We start from the raw sequence: 16946 nt of genomic DNA on the forward strand, positions 1-16946 counted from the left end.
AACGCACACCTCCCCTTTATCAGATGAGTGAGGTACCACATTGCTAGGATCAGGTACAGGTTTGATATAAGTAAATAAATGATGTTTTTGGCTATAACTAAAGCTACTTTTGGAAACTTGTAAAAAAAAGAAGTAGCTGAACATAGAGAAATACAATATCCCTTTTAAAAAAGATTAGCAAAATAAGAAATGAATAAACTTTTTAGATTTAGAGTCCAGAAAAGTATATTTTTTAAAAGTGTCACCAAAATTGCAAACATTCTCTGTTGTTTTTTTGAAAAGGGATACTGCATCTTTAACACATGTAAAGTCGTACATCACCCGTTTTCTACTTACAGGTAGTAGGAGTAAGAATAGTAGCTCCTCCTGGCAAGCAAATCACAGACAGTGGAAAAAGAGAAGCAATGGTGAATGAAAAGCATGACTCTGTCACATTCAATAAAGCAGAAAAAATGTGCGTTAAAAATAAAATAAAATAAAATAAATTCATGTTTCCTTGGTTTGCATTTCTATTTGCTCGTGCATTGGTTAGAGTTCTTTTGCCATGCAATTAAACAGATATGCAACAGAAAAATAAAATTTAAAATAGAAATTGGGAAAATAATAACATGCTGACATTTATTTTATTGCCAAAAAAACTGAAAAATTAAATGGATTGTGTCCTTTTAACATGCAGTTAAGCATAATACCATCCTTTACCATCTAAATGCATGACAGATGGAACAGCTACGTATAGAACTCATATACTAGATTACTTTTTTTTTTAGATAAAAAATGGAAAGATCTATTAGGTTAATATATTATAAATAAAGAATGACACCCACATTTCTATAAACAAGTCATTATATCTTAATGGTACACAGGTACATACATATATTATGTAACTATACATATGTACCATATACTACGTATACACAAATTATTTCTTCAGTAGATGCATGTGAACACAAACATTTACTGTTTTGAAAATAATTTCAAATTTTGGGAGTTGGAAATATTAATGTAGTCATGCTGCACAGTTAAAATACAATGCATAACCAATGAAGAAATGGCATACATTTGGAAATAATTAACAGCAATTAAATTAAAAAAATGACTGCGCTTTGAAAGATGCAATATCCCTTTTCTTAGCCTAAAAGGTTACTTTATATATACCCTAAGCTGAAAAAGTATACTAAACTGAATTTCAAACCATTTCTTTGCAAAACGACCAGAAATACATGGACCCTTTTCAACATGATAAATATACCTACATATATCCTCAGTGAGGGACATTCTTATTTGACAAACAACTGCTCATGAAAAGATAGATAAGAGCCTAAAATAATATGCTTTTTCATTATTTTTAGTATAAATGTATTAAAAGAGAAACTACATTATATACTGAAAATGTTTAGCTAAACTTGATAATATCCAAACTCATATCTATGCTTTTGCGTATGTATGATAAACATACTTCTGAATAAATCATACATGGACACTGCATAGTATGTGCACTACATATGTGTATAAATCATCACAAAGTTGTTTAGGTAAATAAGGGGTTCAAGTCATTTAGATATAATAATTGGAGGTCTTAAACATGGAACTTTATAAAATCACAACTTTTCCTAGGAAAGGAGGTGATGGTAAGAAGAAAAACTAAAGCTCTAGCCTTTCTATCAAAAAAACAATTAATTAAAACATAATTGTGAAAAATTATCAAACTTTAAACATTTTAATAGACAGGATCATTTATCCAACCATTTAAGATATGAACTGAAGAAAAGAACAGTTTGTCATATTATTAATTTTAGAGTGCTATTAGAGCCTTTTTTTCTTTTTCTTTTGCATGGGCAGACACCAGGAATCAAACCCGGGTCTCCGGCATGGCAGGCGAGGACTCTGCCTGTAGAGCCACCGTGGCCCGCCCTGTCAGAGCCACTTGACCCCAAAAAAGATCTTGTTTACTGTCTGTTTAGTGTACTTTAGGAAATTCACGTTTCAACTTTTCCCTGTTCCTAAAACAGAAGTCCATGAACAAGGATCAATCCTAAATATAAGTTTCCAATTACATGGTAAAAAAACTGTTAAATTTACCCCAATTCTACCTGAGTGAGGGCATAATCAGAAGTCACTTCCATGCTCTTATACCCAGCCTGAAGTCACTGGAATAATTTTAATTAATAATGATAATTTTAATTAATTAATAACAATTTTACCTCTTCTCATCCCCCATACCCCATTTCTGTACATCTAAATAGGATGTAGTCAATGATTTTACTGGTCTTTATTGGCAAATTTCTACTACTCAAATGCTTAGATCCTCTTGCCTCACATATGATGTATTTCCCAACCACAGAGGTACACAACAGCAAAAAGAGAAAGCACTATTGGGGAAAGCACGTATGTAGCTAATTTAACACAAAACACTATAATGCATACCTAATATTTCTAATGCAGATGTGTCTTCTCCAACATATATATCTCCAGGGGATAATTGTAAAGAGGCAATACATTAAAATAAACTCTGATGGAATTGTTAAGACATGTAGTATGAGTCTTATCTATAATGTCAATGTTTTATTTTGAGTATAAAATAAAAATAATGATATACTATATGCTTAAATGTAATGTTAGCAACATTGGTTATTGTATTATTCATTATAATCCATAAATTAGACTTATATACATAAGACTGCTTTAGGATCATACTTAACGTATAAAAACAAAAAAAAGAGAAGTCCTCCCAAATTGTAGCGTTATCCAAAATACTCAGTTGGGAAGACTGGAGAGTTCTGTTGGTTTCTAAGACAACGCTTTACAGATGAAGACATTTTATATAATGGGAAACTGTTTAAATTATAAAAAGCTATAAGAAAAAAACTTGAAATGTTTTTCAACAATATAGTTTACAGAATAGAGTTTACTTTAAATTCCAGGTCTTAACATCTTCACGTAATTCCAGAAGATGGCGATATTGGTTGATACAGTATAAAAGACTGATGTTCAATTAAAAAAGTTTTTGACATCATTTTTACATGCTGAAATTTTTAGTCAGAGAATGTTTAACATACAATTTCACTAACAATGTTTATATTTTTCTCATACCTTATTTGCAGCCCAGATATAGAAAACTACAGAGCACTCACAAGAGAAGCCCTAGAACCTAGTCGAGTATCACTTTACATCCACATACTGACATTCTTAGTAAAGAGCACTTCAAACTTAAGACAAGAAATCACACGTATCTTTGCCTTTGAGAAACGTGAATTCTTACATCAATTTAAAAGTTAACTTGAAAAAAAGAATAAGCATAAATCCAAAATTAAATTGCATTTAACCAATAAGGGTTATATTGTTTAAAAGTATGAGAAACAGATGCTGACCATATCATTAGAAGTCAATTCTTATGATTTTCCCCAATTTACAAAAATTCGAGACTAAGAGGTGTTTGAAAACTAGTAACATAAACGATAAGTGAGTGGGACAGGACAATATCAGGTCTTACCTCTTCTTTACAATTATTACAACAACTAGGAGTAGGAGGATGAAAACCAAAATTCCAGCACTAATTCCTGCTATTTTCACCACTCTGTCTGTCTGCTTGGCTGGATCTGGAATCACTTCTGGTTCTTCTGTTGCTGCTGCTAAATGAATCAAAAACATAAGTTACTGAAAGCAGCTAATTATCACAGGAAGGAAAATTATTCCCAGCCAAAAATCACTACAAAAAGACGACTTGTTTATTTTAATAAAAATAATCTGTAAATATAAATAAATGCTAAAATAGAGCATGAGGGATTTCAGTCAGATTTTAGGGAAAGCTTTCTAAGCTTGGTTTGTTATGTGAAAGAAATGATACAAAAATCCAGAAAAAACTACCCAAGCAAATGGTAAACTATTTTTCTCCAAATGTTCTTAAAAATCAGAATGTAAGGTTTTTGGCCAATAGTCCGTTGGAAAGAGATGACGTTAGAAATAGAGATTCATTTGGTTATCAGTTCATTCAATAAACACAATCCGACTCCATACTCAAGATGCTGGGCTAGGTGCTTTAAGGCAGGGTTGAAGATACTGTCTGGGAAACAAGGAGTTAAGTTAAACAAACTCCTAGTTTAAGGACTAGAGGTGTGAGTTTATGATGGGATATTTAAGATTTTAGACGAACAGCTGGTTTCACAGAACAAAAGCAAAATACATACATCAAGCACTATTTCACCTTCTCTTGCCCAATGAAACCCAGATGATAAACCTGGGAACAAAACTTTGAGAAGATGAAGATTTAAGAAAAAAATCTTATATCCCCCACTTTCTTCCCCAAGCCACATTCCCCTGAAATATGCGCACAATTAAAATGATAAACTTTAATCAACTTAGAAGCTCCAGTAACTCTCTGAAGACATTTTCCTTTTACCTCATTTACCTTGAAAACTGGTAAGGAAAGTATTGTTATCTACATTTTACAGATTTTTAGAAACTGAGCTTTCGAGAGATAAGGGTAGATTATAAACTGCACAAGGAAAGAGATGAACTCTAACGTGCCTTCTCTCTATAAAGCAGCATTCCTCAAAGCTTCCATACCCATGGCCCCTACTGATAAGAAGGCTTGTGAGAGACCAGAGCCCAGGTGATTTGTGAATCAGGGACATTTGGGGAACTGCCCTTAAGCACCCATGCCCACAGGATGTATTGGGAGGCGAGAGATGTTGGCTGAAAGGCACACAACTGAATCTATCAATCTAACCTCACCTCTTTCCAGTGGACAATTTGGTAATTTCCCTTTTAAAACATTCACCTTCTACAATCCAATCCTTTCTTCTCTAGCTTCTCACTCTTAACTTACTTAGCTCCCTACTTCTCTTCCCCTGCACCCCATTTCTATGCATCTAAATATCTGCTCCAGTTTTCCCACCACCCAGTTACACCCAAAAGGGAACTGACAGGTTGTTAACGCCTAATAATTCCAAATAAGAAGTAAAAAGAAAAGCTTGTCTTATATCAATATTGTTGTATAAAAGAAATGGTAGCTTACAGTTACAGTAGCAAAGACATAGTTTGAAAAATGTATTGGTGAGAACACAGTTGACTTTAAAAATTCACTAAATTGTCCTAATTTATCTTTTTTCAATTGGATAGGCTCAAACCTCCCCATGGACCATTATTCTCAAGTAGGAAATGCAAGCCTTCAGTTTGTTTCTTCTTAGAAGCAATGGAAGTTTTCCTTTCTAACTCAAAATTCCATATATCCAGGCTTCAGGGAATTTCAAATTTCATAATGATGAATACAGGTGGTCCAATGTTCAAAACTACACATTATGGATCAATTTATCAAAACATGCATTAAAACAATGGCAATCTCTTCCTTCCCATGGGCAACTTCAGAAGTACTTCTAGATATATGAATTTTAAAGTCTATACATATATAATTTGGAAATAATGAAAACAGGTAGAATATATTCCAAAGCTGGATATGAATTCTAAAATATCATATTTATTATTTGCAACCCTCAAATTTGATGGTTTGGACACAAATGCTGATTCAAACAAGGAGTAAAACCGTGATTGAAGTAGAGCTGTTAAAAAGAAAACTTTAGGGCAGGCCACGGTGGCTCAGCAGGTAAGAGTGCTTGCCTGCCATGCCCGAGGACCTGGGTTCAATTCCCAGTGCCTGCACATGTAAACAAAACAAAAAAAGAAAACTTTAGTCCAAATAACATCGTCATTATTCACTAATTAAAGCTTACACTCATCAGGTTCTATGTTAAACTTGGCTTTCAGAGGGTAAATAGAATCATCCCTTTGTGATTTTCTGACACAGATATCTCACTTAAGAATTAAATACTTTCTATACCTAAAGCACAAGAAACAAATGAAAAAATAGATAAATGGAACTCTTCAAAATCAAATGCTTTTGCATCTCAAAAGACTTTGTCAAAAGGTGAAGAGGCAACCAACTCAATAGAAGAAACTATTTGGAAATCACATATCAGACAAAGGTTTGACTTCCTGTATATACAAAGAGATCATACAACTCAACAACAAAAGAACAAACAATCCAATTAAAAATGGGCTAAAGATATGAATAGGCATTTTTCTGAAGAGCAAATACAGATGGCTCAAAAGCACATGAAGACAGGCTCATTTTCATTGGCTATAAGGGAGATGCAGATCAAGAATACAATGAGATGCCACCTCACACCTATAAGAATGGCTGCTATTAAGCAATCAGGAAACTATAAATTTTGGAGAGGATGTGGAGAAACTGGGACATTTATGCACTGCTGGTGGGAATATACAATGGTGCAGCCATTATGGGAGACTGCTTGGCGGTTCCTTAGGAAACTAAATATCGAGTTGCTCTATGACCCAGCAATAGCACTACTTGGTATAAACCCAGAAGAGCTGAAAGCAACAACACAAACAGACATTTGCACACCAATGTTCATACCAGCATTACCCACAATCGCCAACAGATAGAAAAAAACCAAATGTCCATCAACAGACAAGTGGATCAACAAAATGTGGTATACACATATGATGGACTATTATGCAGCAGTAAGAAAAAATGATGTCCTAAAGCACATGACAAGATGGATGAGCCTTGAGGACAAAATGCTGAGTGAAATTAGCCAGATACAAAAGGACAGATACTGTATGATTCCACTTTTATGGTCAGCATAAAGATATAATCAGAGGCTTATAATACAGAATACAGGGGACTTAGAGATACATAGTAGCTAGAGATGGGTGAGCAGATAGCTAATGAGGCTGAATTTCAATGTAAGGAATAGACAGGAGCAAAGGTGATTTTCTAGCGGGTCTAGAAGTAATATTACCATATTGAAGATGAACAAGATGGAAAGGGGTTGTATCGACCTACGTGTCCCACTGATTAACACCAGAAATACGAATTAGTTCTTGCAAGAATTACTTCAAAGATAGATTCTTGTACAAAGAGTGTTTAAGTCTAGAGTACGGGGGCAAACCGCTTTTGCATGCTATGAGCTATGTTCAAAAGGAAACCATCAGCACTACCACAGCAACAGCAGAGGTAAATAACGGGAGGAGGGACAAGGGTTAAGAGGAGGTTTAGATTTCCTATTTGGTGAGGGTGTGTTTATTAGTTTTCTGTCTCTTGGGAAAAATAAAATTATCTAAAATTGAGAATGTTGATGGACTGTGGACTTTGGGCCCTATACATGATGCCTGATGAATGCAGGTGGCTGAAGGATGCACTGATGGAGAAGTAGATTGGCGAACAATGGTGTGTACTTATGAATGAAGGCTGTGCTGCTACAAAAAGGAACAATGTCATGAGGCATGCAACGACATGAATGAACATGTAGGATATTTGGTGAGACAAAATAAGCCAGAAACAAAAAAAAATGACAGCGGTGTGGCCACCTTTAGAAAATGCTTACAAGAAAACAGGGGCCTAGATTGTAAGCTTTTAGAGCAGACACATTAAGTCTGTAGTGTGATTATTATTTCTGGATTTTGAGAGGCTGTTTTATGTATATAATCTGATATTTAGAGATAAAAAAGAAGCCAAACAGGTTGGGGTTAAAGTAATTCAGAACATCGGAGGAAGGACGACAGTGTCTGTATTTTAGAACCACACATACTCTTTGAGACCAACAGAAGAACGGTTTATTCAGTCTGGAACTGAAATTTTCTGTAGTGCATAATCTAATTCAACCTATCTGTATAGCTATTTGAACAACTGAAACACAGGAAGCACAGAATAAGAAAGAGGTCTTTTAATCCTATATAGATTATTGTAATGCCTAGAAACATCCTAGAGTATATTAAGCAGATAATCAAAAGTCCCCTGAGGGAGGAGAGAAAGACTATAGAACTATTAAACCTTACCATCAGGGAATCCTCTGATACTGTGCCAAACTTGAGGGACACCCAAATCAATGGGCCATGACCTTGATCATGAGGCTTAATTTTGTGAAGCTTATGTAGGTAGTGGAGAAGCTTAGACTACCTATAGGCATGCCAAAGAGTTACTTCTGGAGGACCTCTGTTGTTGCTCAGATGTGGCCTCAGTCTCTGTAAACTCAACTCTGCAAGTGAAACCATTGCCCTCCCCACTACGTGGGACATGACATCCAGGGTTGAAAGTCTCCCTGACAGTGTGGGAGAGGACTCCCAGGGATGAAACGAGACCTAGCACTGTGGGATCAACACTTCCATACTGACCAAAAGGGGGACAACAGGTATAACTAACAAAGTATCAGTGACAGAGAGGGTTCAAATAGAGTCGAGAGGGTCTTCTGGAGGTTGCTCTTATGCAAGCTTCAGGGAGACCTTTCTACCTATCATAACCTGCCAACCCCCACCCAGGACCATTCCAGACAATCCTAAAGAACACCGAGGGCAATATATAAGATTCCACAAGGGTTCCAGGCACTAGAGTAACTTTTCAGAATCTACAACCTCCAGATGGGTCCTTGGTCCGGATAAGCCCTGAAACCTAGCCCAGCCTCTCCAGAACATCAGACAGTTCATCTCCCTACCCCATATTAGTGACAGACCCTTCCAATATCAAAAATTTAGAACTGCCATAGCACAAACAATCCTAAAGAGAGGGATGGAAAGATCAAAGGTGATGGTGGAATTATACATAGAAGATAGGACTTAACAAATGAATATGAATGCTGAATCATTAAATTGGTATCTCTTTTAGTCTCCAGTATTTTACAGTAGCTAGAAGTAATAATCTAAAACTTTGACCCATGTCAAAGTCTGAAATATGTTCTACAACTAATTGTGGTGCTGTGCTTTGAAATTTATGGCTTTTTTGTATATGCTATTTTTCACACACACACACAAAAGGAAAAAAGTCAATTGTGATGATAAAAAATCACTTAAGCCCCCTGGCCTCCTATATCCTGGAGCAGTTAGAAGGAAAAATCTGAGAGGATGGCAGGGTAGCCCATGACAAACTCTGGCATCTGTTCTGTAACCACTTGTTGAAGAGTGATTTGAAAATGATTGCTTTTTTAAATTTCTTTGCTACATATATATATTATACTATACAATAAAAAGTTAAAAAAAAGAATTGCATATTTTCAAAATTTTCTGGAAGATCAATTATTGTTCAATAACATCAATTTTTCATGATATTTTTAATTCAATATAACACATGCTATGGCATAATTCTATAAAGACATTATGACATAATTAACATACATTATATTGCTTAAGAATCTTCAAAACTACTTTTAAGTTCCATCAAAAGCAGATACCTTCATAATATCTACAGAGTCAAAGGCAAACTATCATCAGAAAATCTAAACAGGCAGACTTAAAACTACCTGGGTTAGTTTTAACTAACAAAACTGACATGATGGTGATGGGTAAATGATTTCACGTTCAGAAGATGAAGAATTTTTAAAAGGTTTCGTTATATAATATAGATGTATTAATAAATATTCAAACATTTATACAGAAATGAAAATCCAAATCTAAAAGGAAAATTTTTGAATGAAGAAACTGTGTTGCCAATGCATTCAGGGTGCAAAATAGTGAGACTTTCCTCATCTATTAAAAAATTACCGTTATTATTTTAAAGTCGTAATGCATATGTCATTGTTCAAGACTGGACTTCAATGAATCATTATCAGAAGTTTTTAAAAAAACAACTATGTGCTGGTTTGAAACTGTTGTGTACCCCAGAAAATCCACCCTCATCCAATATTGTTGGGTGGGATCTTCTGATGAAGTTGTTTCCATGGAGATAAAACCCACCCAACTGTGGGTGGGACCTTTTGAGTAGGTGCCTTCACCTATTCAAGGTGGGGTTACTTACTGGAGTCCTTTAAGAAGTAGCTGTTTTGGAAAAAACTTAAGAGCTGACAGAGCCCACACAGCCAGAGACCTTTAGAGATGCAGAACGAGAATGGCCCCTGGGAAGCCATTTGAAGATGCTGATAGAGAGCTAGCAGACGTCACCATGTGCCTTTTCAGCTGAGAAAGAAACCCCGAATGTCACCAGCCCTTTCTTGAGTCAAGATATCTTTCCCTGGATGCCTTAGTTTGGACATTTTTCTGGTCTTAGAACTGTAAACCTGTAACATAACAAATTCTCTTTTTAAAAGTTGTTTCACTTCTAGTGTATTGCATTCCAGCAGCCCTTAACAAACCAAAACACCCAAACACCAAGTTCATTTATTTGAGTTGGGTAAGGGTGCTGGTCAGTCAGGATTACAACCCCTGTGTAAAAAGCTGCTCATCAACACTCAAACATAATTACTAAAATTGAGTATAGAAGGCTAATCATATTTTCTATCTACATGTGATCTGGTGGTTGTTTTCTCCTGATTGTGAATCCTCACCAAGATCTTTATTTTTTTTATTTTTTTTATTAACGGAAAGAAAAAAAAAAGAAATTAACACAACATTTAGAAATCATACTGTTCTACATATGCACTCAGTAATTCTTAACATCATCACATAGATGCATGATCATTGTTTCTTAGTACATTTGCATCGGTTTAGAGGAACTAGCAACACAACAGAAAAAGATATAAAATGTTAATATAAAGAAAAGAAATAAAAGTAGTAATAATAAAAAACAACAACAACAAACAAACAAGCAAGCAAACAAAAACCAAAAAAACCCTACAGCTCAGATGCAGCTTCATTCAGTGTTTTAACATGATTACTTTACAATTAGGTATTATTGTGCTGTCCATTTTTGAGTTTTTGTATCTAGTCCTGTTGATCACCAAGATCTTTAGCTGTGACATTTATTATTATTATTAAAACCATTTTTAAGTCAAACATGTCCGTAGAAATTTATTACTTCAGATACTTTAACCACATATTTTTCTAAGTTCCTGACCTATTAGAACCAAGGAACATAAATACCCTATTTAAAGTTAACCAAGCTTTGAAGATTCATTAATGGAAACACAAGCAGTAGCCCTCAGCCCTCAGAGAGCATTTCCTGTTTTCTGGAAAGAGTGCAGAAAGCTCTTCTAGTGAGGACACCCCGAGCCCCGTGTATAATTCATGAACATGCACAAAGACAATGTGGAGAATCCTTTTCTGAAATGCTTCCTGTGCCATCAATCTCTACCTATTTTTAATCTGCCAAAAAACATCCTAAGAACCCCTAGTGTTTTGAAACCAAGAAACAGTTGGAAAAACTAATGCAGTATTTCATCTTTACCAAGCAAATTTATGATATATATTTTTGACAAAAGCAGTTGAAGTAGCTTCTTGAATTGTGTCCTTGCTCCCACTATTTAAAAATTAATTAATACTTTTTTTTGGGGGGGAGGGCATGGGCAGGCACTGGGAATCGAACCGGGGTCTCCAAGCATGGCAGGCAAGAACTCTACCACTGTGCAACCACTGCCTGCCCTTAATACATTTTAAATTTAAAATAAATAATTTTATTTTTAAAGTCACATTCTCAGATTTACCTAAAAATTAAAGTTATTCTGTTTGTTGGGATCATACTAAATCATTCTTTCATATTCATGATGGGTATTAGAGATGGGAGCCTCTAAGTACAATGTATTAGGTGATTTTCTCACTGCCTGAGATACATTGTCCTCCACACACTCCACAATCCTCCAGACATTTCATTAATGTTGCTGTCCCTTCTCAGTTATGATTCTGGAAAATTGGCCACATTCGCTTTCCAATCTTACAATCAGTTTTAAATACCCCAAACCCACCCAAGTGCCATCACCAGTCTCTAAAGACTTCTCAGCTGCCGTATCCAATTTGCAGTTTTCTCACCTTAGTTTATGTGACCTCTTAATGGCACTGGGCATTGCCTTCTGCATCTCCTTTTTTGTAACACACTTTACCTGGGGCTTCCACGACTTGGCCATCTCCTGGTTTTCTTGACTGTGGCCTCCTTTTGCAGATCTCCACTGTGAGTCCCTCCTTTTTTGCCCACCCTTTAAATTAGGTGTTTCTTAGAATTTCTCTGGGACCTCGGCCTCTTCACTTTGTTTGCCTTGCTTTCCAAATTCACTTTGCTTGCATTGCTCATTTACCATCTATGCTAGTGGATCTCAAATCCATCTGTCTAACCATGCACTAGAACTTGAACTCCCGGCCCATTTATTCATCTTCTCTTATGTCTTGACTTGCATGTCTGACACTCCCTGTAAACACACCAGCTCCTCCTCCAGCGCATGTCTTCCCTTTCAGTAAATGGTACAACTATCTACATAGTGGTTCAAGGTCAAATTCTGGTCATCGTTTCTGCATCTTCCTCTCTCCTCGACTCTAGAATTACCACGTAAGTTACTATCCAGTCGAAATGCCTTTAAAAGTGAGAGGGGATTGTTTTACGAATGAGAGGGCGACATGCAAAAATGAGAATTGCTCTGGATGAGCAGAGATATATAGTCACTTTATTTTTCTTTCTCATACCATCGGTTACAAAGTATTACTATTCCCTGATTTTCTCTCATCTTCCATGTTCACCTTAACTCAGATCAATCTCCTCTCTCACCCAAATTACACAGAATTACATATCTTGCCTCCCTGACTGAGCTCTGTCGGTTGCACATCAAAACCCACTTAGCAGCACGCATATTTCTAGGACTTCAGTCTTATCACATCACTGATTAGAACCCTCCAATGGCCACCCATTGCTGCAAAGACAAAGTCTGTGACAGCAGGGAGCATATTTATTTTGTTTACCATTGTATTCTAGTACGACCTGGCAAGGAGCAGGCACACAAGAGATATTAGCTGAATAAATGAAAGAATAAAACTAAGCCTGCTTAGGGTAGATTTTGCTGGCATACAGAAAATCAGTTGCCTCGTTAACAATCACACCCACGAATTTGCTCAGGCACATATTCTGTTATTCTGGATGCTGGGGTGGGATGAATTTGGTACCTATGTTTCTGAATTATTTTCAGAAATTTCAAGCCCCCTATGCCAGCCATTCCTTCACAGGGCTATTCATTTCCACCTTCCACCACCATCTAAGGCCAGACCAAAATGCAAGGAAATTCCAGGGTTATGAAGGTACCAGGGATCTGACATCAGCAAGATCCAGTTCTGATTCTTAGCTCCTTCTCCTATTTGTATGACAGTGAGCAAGTTAGCAACTCTAGGAATTAATGTCTTCATCTGCAAAATAAGAACAGTAGCAACCCCTGCTTATGTAGCTGTTATGGACTGTGAAACACAGTGCTGGTAGGAGAAGAGGATGCTGGCATCTTATTCAGACATGGGCTAGATGTGAGCCTTTTCCGCCCATCACATAAAAACTAAAAATAATGACTAGAAGTGACAACACTGAAAATCAGCTTTAGGAAAATCTCAGTGGTTTATTATATAAATATATAATGATAAGTTTTTTAAAGAACACATTATTAAAATTAAATAGTCTGGCGGGCCGCGGTGGCTCAGCGGGCAAAGTGCTTGCCTGCTATGCCGGAGGACCTCGGTTCGATTCCCGGCCCCAGCCCATGTAACAAAAACGGAGAAACAGAATACAATAAAACAAGAAAATGTTTAAAAATGTTTCCCTTTCTTCCTTCCTTCCTTCCTTCTGTCCTTCCTTCCTTCTCTCTGTCTTTCCTTTAAAAAAAAAAAAAAAAAAAAAAAAAATTAAATAGTCTGCCACAGTGGACACCAAGCCTTGTGGGTTTCTTGAAGTATGTATTATTTAAATCAATGATCCTTTGATGTTATTTTGTTTCATCATGTCATAGGATCTAATAATACATGGCCAGGCTTAGACTGTGTGATAAAAAACAGAGTCTATTAGAGGTGCGGCATGGACAGCACTTTATTAGTGAAAAAAGAAAACCTCTAGATATCATACATTTTGCTTTAAGGGTAGCTAGAAAAAAATTTAGTATTGCTTGATAAAGCTATGGACATCACCCGAAAATTTCTGATGTGGAATGTAAGAGAGCAGAAACCTATGAAGATTTTAATGAACTATGAAATAAAATGCATAGCTTGATATTACAAATATTTAAAAATACTTCTACCCTGCTTAAGACATCTACTTTTAGAATTAGATTCTCTAAATTTGTTTTATTTTAGAATCAGAGTTCAAAATGTTATATAAATTTCCAGAGAAAAGACAGAAATACTTTAATAAGAGCAATAAAATGTTTCGGGTTTCTACTTAAAGGTAAAAAATGTGTGAAATATTATTTTGCTACATAGTAACTTAATGAAGGGCAAGTCTTTTATTTTATATGAATTTTTCATTAAGCTTATCATTTATTTAAATTCATTCAGTTGGGCAAAATGGAACCTTAGTTGCTCACTTACTTCTTAAACCCAGTGGAGTCTATCTGCTAAGTTAGCTATGAAATCATCTCTAACTCTCCATTCTAATGTTCACTGCCTTAGCTCAGGACTCAATTATCTTGCTTTTTTATGAGCCCTCCTGCTTCCCACCTTAGTCTCCTCAGATTTATTCTATATATTGCTACGAGGATGAGTTTTCTAAAATGCAACTATGGTGATGTGACTCCTTCAATTGCTTTCCATGCAAGAGGAAAAGGCAAAAGCTCTTGGAATGACATATAATGCTCTGCTGGTTTGAAGCTGTGAGGTACCCCAGAAAAGCCATGTCCTTTTTCTGGATCCAAACTTCTGGGGACCACCATGTTTCTTTAATCCTGATTTAATAGTGTAGGGTGGAACCCTTTGATTAGGTTATTTCCATGGTGATTAACCCATTCAATTGTAGGTGTGGCCTTCTGATTAGATGGAGATGTGACTCCATCCATTCACGATGATAGTTCACTACAGGCCTTTAAAAGGGGAAACATTTTGGGGAAACCTGAGATGCAGAGCCTTAGAGAACAGTCACTTTAGAGCTGACAGAGACAGAGACATTTTGAGATGCTTGGAGTGCTGACAGAGAGCAGATGCTTAGAAACAGATGTCTGGAGAGGTGGAGACCAGCAGACATTGCCATATGCCTTCTCATGAGATGCTAAGGAAGTCAGAACCCAGAGCTGTGTCCCAGAGAAGCTAAATGAAGGCCCACAGATGCTCAGAGAGAAAACTACTGGCATCAGAAGCTAGAAGCAATGGAACCGGGAATAAGGATCTGCAGACACCAGACACGTGCCTTCCCATGTCAAGGTATCTTTCTCTAGAGCCTTAGTTTGGATATTTTTATGGCCTTAAAACTGTTAATCTGCAACTTAATAAATTCCCTTTCTTAAAAGCCATTCTATTTCTGGCATATTCCATTCCAGCAGCTTTAGCAAACTAATGCCTTTCAAAATCAGGCTTCAAATAACTGTTGTGACCTAACCTACCAACCATTCCTCCTTTAGGGTATTCTATATCCTAATTTTAAAGTTTTCCAAATTCTCAAATACCTGACTTCTGTTTGCACGGTTTGGCAAACCTTGGACCATGTGTCAAAATCCCGGCTTTATTGAAATAAATTTGTCATTCAACTTTACAAGATATTGACAAATTGTTACTAATATACATACCCATCATTAAATCTCTACTTATAATGTACATACATAACACTTTATATTACCAGACTTCATAAAATTATGAAAAAATTTGTCATTTTGGCAGTAGAAAATGATATCTAATATGCATTTGATAACTAATAAAATAATTTTTTGAAATACTTATTTGAAATACAAGTATTCCTGCTTCTTCTCTAAAATGCTCAGTGTACAACTTAGAAGAAATTTTCGGTTTTTTAAAATCTTTTCTTACTGGTTTGCAGAAATATTTTACATGTGTTGCACATCCTTGGTTAGTTATATGTGTGGCAAATATCTAAGTGGGTGGCTTTTCTTTTCACTTTATAGTATCTTGATGTTTAAAATCACTAAATTTAATGAAGTCAAGTATATCAATCAGTTATTTTTGAGCTACTGCTTTTTGCTTAAGAAGACCTTTCCCTCCCTGCATTCATAAAACATTCCATTTATTCTCCAAAAATTTTAAAAACTTGCCTTTCATTTTTAATTCTGGATCTATGGGGAACTGCTTTATGTGTATGATATACAGTGGGAACATGCTTCAGTTGTTTTTGTTTGTCTGTTTGTTTGTTTTTGGTGTCCCTGGCTGGGCTCAAATCAGTTGTTTTTTCCACACAGATATCACGTTACCACAGGACATTTTTGAATTTATCCAATGATCTACAAAGTTACTTCTGTTCTGTGCCAAACTTACATAAATGCCTGAGTCAGTTTCTGGATTCTCCATTATTTTCCGAGTCAATGTATCTATTATGTGCTCAAGTCAAGTGGTTTTAAATTCTTTAACTCTGTAACATATTAAGACAGACCCAGGATGAACAGTTTCCACTGCCCAGTTCCTCTTTTTCTTGAGCATTCTGGTTGTTTTTCTCCTTTGACTCTTGGTAACTTCTTCAGATCCACAATCCTATTGAACTACCTCCTCATTTCTGCCAAACTGGCTATCTGATCTGGTCTTGTTTTGTTGTGGTTTAACAATTATGCTTTTCCTTCCAAAAAGCTCCATTTGGTTTTTTGCAAGTAGTTCTTTGTTTAGTTATTCTTGACAGCATTTTTGTTTTGCTAGTTTTTGTGATTTGTACTTTATTTATTTTTTGGAGGGGTGTATGGTCCAGGAATGGAACACGGGTCTCCTGCATGAAAGGGGGGCATTCTAACCACTGAACTACCCATGCACTCAGATTTGCACTTTACTTTTTAAAATATTTTGTATACAGTTATTTTGTGTTTTCTACTTGACAATCGCATACTTGTCATCCTTTGGGGATTAAGAACTGTTATTCTGCTAATATTACATAACAGTAAATTACTCTCATAAATGTGTTCTGACCTTTAATAGCCTTATGTGGGTCTGTAGGAATCCTCAGGCCTAAACCGAGCATGCTTTCGTCTCAGAAAGACACTCACCTGCTTCTGCCAGCAGCACAAGGCACCATGGAGCTCAGAACCTCTCTGAAGCCCTCAGGAGGGTCAACCCCTTATAGGAGACTC

General features: G+C 36.1%; 1 protein-coding gene across 9 annotated transcripts in view; it reads right to left on the minus strand.

Annotated features, from left to right (window-relative positions):
• Window positions 1-16946, minus strand: part of PTPRK (protein tyrosine phosphatase receptor type K) — a 587191-nt gene that overhangs the window by 39931 nt on the left and 530314 nt on the right. For 6 of the 9 annotated variants that reach the window (XM_077162867.1, XM_077162866.1, XM_077162859.1 and 3 more), the window contains one exon: window positions 3491-3629. In XM_077162867.1, coding sequence (XP_077018982.1) covers window positions 3491-3629 — 139 coding nt within the window. The remainder of the gene's footprint in view (window positions 1-3490; window positions 3630-16946) is intronic. The other 3 variants (XM_077162868.1, XM_077162861.1, XM_077162863.1) reach the window with 1 other exon arrangement.

This window comes from Tamandua tetradactyla, chromosome 5, assembly GCF_023851605.1.
Source record: "Tamandua tetradactyla isolate mTamTet1 chromosome 5, mTamTet1.pri, whole genome shotgun sequence".
Classification (NCBI taxonomy): Eukaryota; Metazoa; Chordata; class Mammalia; order Pilosa; family Myrmecophagidae; genus Tamandua; species Tamandua tetradactyla.